This window comes from Saccopteryx bilineata, chromosome 5 (assembly GCF_036850765.1).
Source record: "Saccopteryx bilineata isolate mSacBil1 chromosome 5, mSacBil1_pri_phased_curated, whole genome shotgun sequence".
NCBI classification, from domain to species: domain Eukaryota; kingdom Metazoa; phylum Chordata; class Mammalia; order Chiroptera; family Emballonuridae; genus Saccopteryx; species Saccopteryx bilineata.
Genome location: NC_089494.1, coordinates 141,720,612 through 141,726,892, shown reverse-complemented (window position 1 = coordinate 141,726,892; position 6,281 = coordinate 141,720,612). Strand labels below are relative to the sequence as shown.

Sequence of the window (6,281 nt, the reverse complement as noted above, 5' to 3'; positions counted from 1 at the left end):
AGGGCCGAAGGAGCAGGAGGAGCCCCAGGCAGCGTAGACCCCGCCTTCTCTCCGCCCCGGGAGCTCCCAACCGAGGAGAGCCTCTCCAGCCCCCGTGCCGCGAGCCGGGCCCCCCTGCCCCTTCAGTGCCGGCTCGGCGATTGGCTGGCGCCGAGGGTCCCTGGCACGCGCCTGTGGATGTAGTTATAAGAATCCTCGCGTGCCGGCCCTCAGCTGCAGCAAGTCCGCCACAGCCCTCCCCAGCGCAGCGCAGCGGCCGCGGGCACTCCAGGGAGGCCGGAGGTGGGGAGCCGGCGGGCCGTCCCCACTGCCTCCCGCTCTCGGTCCCGGAAGACTGGGAGGGAGGAAGCTGCCAGACGAGCAAAAACAGCACATCCAACCTCCAGAGAACCACTTCGGGCTCCCAGTCCCTCTCTCCGGCCCTCGGCGGCGCAGAGCATGGACGCGGTGCTGCTAGAGCACTTCCCCGGGGGCCTGGACGCCTTCCCGTCTCCTTACTTTGACGAGGAGGACTTCTTCACCGACCAGTCCTCTCGGGACCCTCTGGAAGACAGCGATGAGCTGCTGGCGGAAGAGCAGGCGGAGGTGGAGTTCCTCAGCCACCAGCTCCACGAGTACTGCTACCGCGACGGGGCGTGCCTCCTGCTGCAGCCCGCGCCCTCCGCCACGCCGCACGCGCTCGCCCCGCCGCCCTCGGGGGCCCCTGGCGAGCTGGAGGACGGCGCCGGCGGCTACTACTGCGAGGCAGGGGCGCCCTCTGGCAGTTTCCCCTACTCGCCCGGCTCGCCGCCCTCCTGCCTGGCCTACCCTTGCGCCGGGGCAGCCGTGCTGTCCCCGGGGGCCCGGTTGCGCGGCCTGAGCGGGGCGGCGGCGGCGGCGGCGGCGGCGGCGCGGCGAAGGCGGCGGGTGCGCTCGGAGGCCGAGCTGCAGCAGCTGCGACAGGCGGCCAACGTGCGCGAACGGCGCCGAATGCAGTCCATCAACGACGCCTTCGAGGGGCTGCGCTCTCACATTCCCACGCTGCCCTACGAGAAGCGCCTCTCCAAGGTGGACACGCTGCGCCTGGCCATCGGCTACATTAACTTCCTCAGCGAGCTGGTGCAGGCTGACCTGCCCCTGCGCGGCGGCGGCGCGGGCGGCGGCCGGGGGCCCGGGGGCGGCGGGCGCCTGGGCGGGGACAGCCCGCGCGGCCAGGCCCAGAAGGTCATCATCTGCCATCGGGGCACCCGTAAGTGCGTTCGTTCTCCACTCGGGGACCTAGGGACGGGTGCGGGAAGGTCTTGGAGGGGCTGGGTGAACACACTGACAAACGAACCGACGGACGGACAGGTAGTCCGTGGGCGCCCACTACCTTGAGTGCGAGCTGGCGTTTTTCAGCGTTTCCCGCCACTGTGTTTTCCGCCACAGTTTTTTTTCCGTCAGCTCAGAAGGCTCACGACCCTGATGGACTTGCAACTCCTGTGATTCCGGGGAGGGCCACTGGGAGCTTGCGGAGTGGAGCTCCGCCGTGTTGTAACCTCAGACGCCTCGTCGGTCGAGGTGCCCCGGAGTGGAACCTACCGGCCCGGAGGGCTCCACTGGGAATAGAGTTGGACATTCACACTCTGTTTTCTCTTCTCACCTCCTTAGGGTCCCCCTCCCCCAGCGACCCGGATTATGGCCTTCCTCCCCTTGCAGGACACTCTCTCTCATGGACTGATGAAAAACAACTCAAAGAACAAAATATTATCCGAACAGCCAGAGTGTGGACCCCAGAAGACCCCAGAAAACTCAACAGCAAATCTTCCTTCAGCAATATAGAAAATGAACCACCCTTTGAGTTTGTGTCCTGAGAAGTCCCAGACTCGCCCGAGGATCTAATTATGTCTCTGTGCATATTGTACATGTCAATATCTATAGTGTAAATGTAATTTAAGAATCACATTTTTCTAATGGCAATCAACTGTTATTTATCTATTTATTATACTGTCAGGTTAATGAAATAGATTTTCTTTTTAAATATATAATTTATATAATTTATCCTGATTTTCTAAAAATATACAATAGCTTATGATTTCCCCAGCACCTTTGGCAGAACATTGTTGGAAGAACTCTAGCCAGAAAACTTCATGCTAATTTATTGCCAGATATGGTTTATTTCTAAGCGAGGTTAATAAATGCTATTTACACCCTTTTCTAAAAGTTATTTGTTTAATACATGGTGGGGGTAGCTGTATCTCTAAAAAGAAGAATTAACTTACTTTGTAAAAGATAACAGAACCAGAGATTCAAAACGTGGGTATCTAGTAAGAACCTGCATTTTAATGATACTTAGCTGAAAGGAAGTGGGCTGGCGGGTTAGGCCCCAACTCTCTATAAGTGCTCTTCTTCCACATCACCTGCCCTAAACAGTGACTTTTGCTTGCATTCTTATCCTACCCTTCAAACAGTATATGAAGCAAGTAGATCATGGTGTATTTATTCCCATTCTTTAGAGGGAAAAACTGAGGTGATGTTTGACTTACCCTAGGTCACCCTTACCCTTCCTAATCATAGAGTATGAACTGAATTCGCTGTGCGCAGAGGGAACAGGGAACTAGGTTCGGAGTCAGGCCATCGGAAGGGGCTTTTCTGCTTCCACAGGCTGAAGAGAAAGGGTTGCCTTTGAGCTTCCCTGTGGCTTGCCCCTTCTGCAGCTGCTCTGCAGGAGCGGGTACAGGGAAATTAGATGTATTCCACTTAGAGGAGATGGGGCAGGCGACTGTGGGTGTTGAGGCTCCTGGGATGGCCTCCTAACAAAACCCAGGGTCTTTTAGGGAAGGAAAGGAGCATGCCCTCTGTCTCAGCCACTTCTGCAACTGAGTTATTTCTAAAACTTTGCCTCTAAAATTTTGCCGGGAGCAGAATTTCGTCTTCCTTGGCAAGCAGCCTGGCCGGGAGGAAGGCGAGCCTCGTGCGGAGGACATAGGGTCGCCCCCTAGCGACGGGGAGAGGTTCGAGGGCGCGGCCGGGGTCCCTCCCCCGGAAAGCCCTGGAAAACCCAGCCTGTGACCGGTCTTCTTTGCCTCACCCGCGCCTCCTCGGCCCTCGGGGAGCCTTCCCATCTGGGCCCAAGCCTGGGCTTCCAGCCACTGAGCAGGAGACCGGCGCTCGCTGGGACACCAAGGACGCGGAGGAGAAGTGCGGAGCGGGGACGCGCGCGGTTGGCGGGGCCCAGGCGAGTTGCTGCTTCGCCGACTGTACCGGCCTGGTCCTCCAGGGTACAATCAGGAACGTACCTCCTGGACAGCCAGGGCCCTGCCCAAGGACAATATGTCGGCAGCATGCTAATCTCTTTAACCTCTTTAACCAAGTTTCAGACCTACCGAAGGGTTCTCCGAGCACTGCGGGTACTATGGACGTCGTCCAAGAGCAATTAAAGCGATGCCCGAGCCCGACCCCGCTGCAAGGCCCAGCCAGACACCCAAAGATTCTGAGTCTTAAAGCTCACAGGAAGCCCTTGACCGTAGACCCTCGCACCCTGTTCAGCCATTGCAGTCTTTCCCGTCCCTCCCCCTAAAACAGGGGTCCCCAAACTTCTTACACAGGGGGCCAGTTCACTGTCCCTCAGATCGTTGGAGGGCCCGACTATAAAAAAAAACAACTATGAACAAATCCCTATGCACACTACACATATCTTATTTTTTGTTTAAAAAAACAAAACGGGAACAAATACAATATTTAAAATAAAGAACAAGTAAATTTAAATCAACAAACTGACCAGTATTTCAATGGGAACTCTGCTCCTCTCACTGACCACCAATGAAAGAGGTGCCCCTTCCGGAAGTGCAACGGGGCGGGATAAATGGCCTCAGGGGGCCGCATGCTGCCCCTGGGCCATAGTTTGGGGACCCCTGCCCTAAAACAGGCAGATTTCACAGGAGTCAGAATTTGGGAACGAGAGAAAATAATTCGATTTTGTCCTGTATTAGAGCCCCATTAAACACGAAAGTTGCTTTTGCACAAATGCTTCTATCAGGCATGTAATCTCATTACACTCATTAGAAAGTCAAATGTTAGGCAGACTTCTACTTAATTATAAGTTCTGTAAGTATTGTAGCGTTTCCTCAGGCTGCGTAGACCTGCGTTTCAATTGGGTTGGGTAATGTGGCACTCCGCAGTTAAAACACTACAATTATTGTAATGTGGCACCTTTTATTTTGCATGCCACTTTTTTATGATTCAATGCTTCAACACATCCTTTAGTGCGGTGCAGATGAAGCGGAATGGCCGGGCTGAGCCTGTAAAACACCAGGGTCTCTATCTTGTCACTCTTCTGTCCTGATTTGGCAAGTCCCTTTAAACATAACCTTCAAAGAGACTGACAGCTTCTTTTTATTTACTCATAATACATTCATTCTAGTGTAGCAATTCATTTTTTTAAGTGAAGCAATAAAAGCAGAACAAACGTATCATTTCAGAGTTTCCTTTGGCGTCAGAGAGGCCTGAAATGCGCCTGGTGCAAGGGCTCCTCGTGGCGTCACCAGGCTGAAGAGCGCGGCGGCTGGCGTGCACAGCAGCCTGGCACTGAAAGATCAGAATGGGGGCACTTTGAGTGATAGGATGATTCAGTGGTCCTTTCAAGCCAACATTTTGCAACTTAAAAAATGTATGAAAGCAATTGATATTTATCTATTATCTTCAATGGCTACAGAGACCCTTTGCTCAGACCCGATCTTGTGAACACCCATAAGCTCCTGTGCTGAAACCTAGCCTGAGACCACTAGGGCAAAGAGCTTAAAGTTCTCCCTGGCTGCCCTTGTCCATTTAGCATAATAAAGAAGATGCAAACCCCAAATCAGTGTATTTTATGTACTCAACTGGCAAGCTGGTTAAATCATTACTCAATGGTCTAGCCTTCATTGCTAGCAGTTGTGTGTGTGTGTGTGTGTGTGTGTGTGAGAGAGAGAGAGAGAGAGAGAGAGAGAGAGAGAGAGAGAGTTGGGGGGAGTACTGAAGAAAAGAAAGTTTGGGTGGGGTGCCTTTCCCTCCCCTACCCCTCACCCCCTCCCAGCAAATACACCTCCTCAATCTCAGCCCAATCTGCTCGTCTCCAACTTAAGTAACTGTGCCATTCTGCTGTGATGTCAGGGTGCCACAGACTCTACTCAATAGAAGTCCCTCTTCTCCCCATCCTTCTCTCTCCCTTACATTTCTGGTGGACATCAGGGTCAGGGTCCTCTTATTGCTGTCTTAAAAGATATTATGTGTCACCAAAAGGTGGCTTTCTCTTTTCAGAGACTGGGCACCTGAGGCACCGCACCTCTCCTCTCCATTTTTCATCAGAGAATTCCCAGTTAGGAAATGAGGGCTGGGGCGTCTCCTGAGGGGAGAGGAGAAGGCAGGTAGGAAGAGGAGAGGAGAGCTAGTTTCCCACTGGGCTTGGTGGTCTCTGGAATGGAGCCCCCTTGTGGAGCCTCTTCCTTCCCAAGGAGGAGACATTATGGATTAATTAAAAAGCCCTAATAAAAAGTTGAATTCCGAAGACTGTAGGTCCTGTAAGGAAAAAAAAAAAGAGAGAGAAAGAAAAGGTGGGAAAGAGTGAGTCTCCCACCCTAGGCTGGGAGCAGAGCGCATAAAGCGTCTTGTTGGAACGCCTGTGAAATTGGCTGCGGAGGATTCCCAGACTGCTCATCCGCCAGCACCAGGATTAACGCCCCTCAGTGGAGGGGGTGTGAAGCCTCTTAAATCCATAAACTCATCCCATTTCCATTAATGGGACTTTGCGGTGGCACCGAGTACCAGCTGCGAGGTTGAACAAACACCAGTTGAGCACTCCCTGGCGAAACTCCCTCTCTCCCTCGCCCTCCCCTCCCTCTGCCTTTCCAAAGCCTTCTGAAGCCTGTGGGAATGGTCCTAAATAATTCCACAATTGCGTTTTTGAGATCTGGAACCACTGGTAGGAAGCGATTCCCACGATGGGATGTGGGGTCTGGTCAACAGGTGTTCGGATTTGGCCCAGGGAGATGGGGAAACCCAGGGAGGGAGACAGGCCTGCCAGAGAGCAGTCTGCTCAGGGCCTCCCAGCTTTACAGGCCGTGGAAGCCACAGACAATCGAAATGATATCTTTATTGCTAGGTTCATGTCCTGGGCTATAACATATCAATCCCTGTCGTAGTTCTCTAGGATGCACCTGGTATTTCAAACTTGTTCTTTTTGTGCTTCTGGGTCCTGGGCTGCAGCTGCCTACAACGAGCAAAGAGAGAGGCCCTTACAATGTCTCCAAGACGTGTTGGCATGGTTTGCCTGTCTTTAATGTACC

The 6,281-nt window shown here is 53.5% G+C and overlaps 1 protein-coding gene across 1 annotated transcript; it reads left to right on the top strand.

The window, feature by feature from the left end:
* The first annotated feature begins 218 nt into the window (after positions 1–218).
* Positions 219–2,181, top strand: PTF1A (pancreas associated transcription factor 1a). Its single transcript, XM_066280398.1, has 2 exons — positions 219–1,228; positions 1,630–2,181. Exons 1-2 carry the CDS (start codon positions 439–441, stop codon positions 1,830–1,832), a joined length of 993 nt encoding a protein of 330 aa, XP_066136495.1. The 5' UTR covers positions 219–438; the 3' UTR covers positions 1,833–2,181.
* Positions 2,182–6,281: the final 4,100 nt, after the last annotated feature.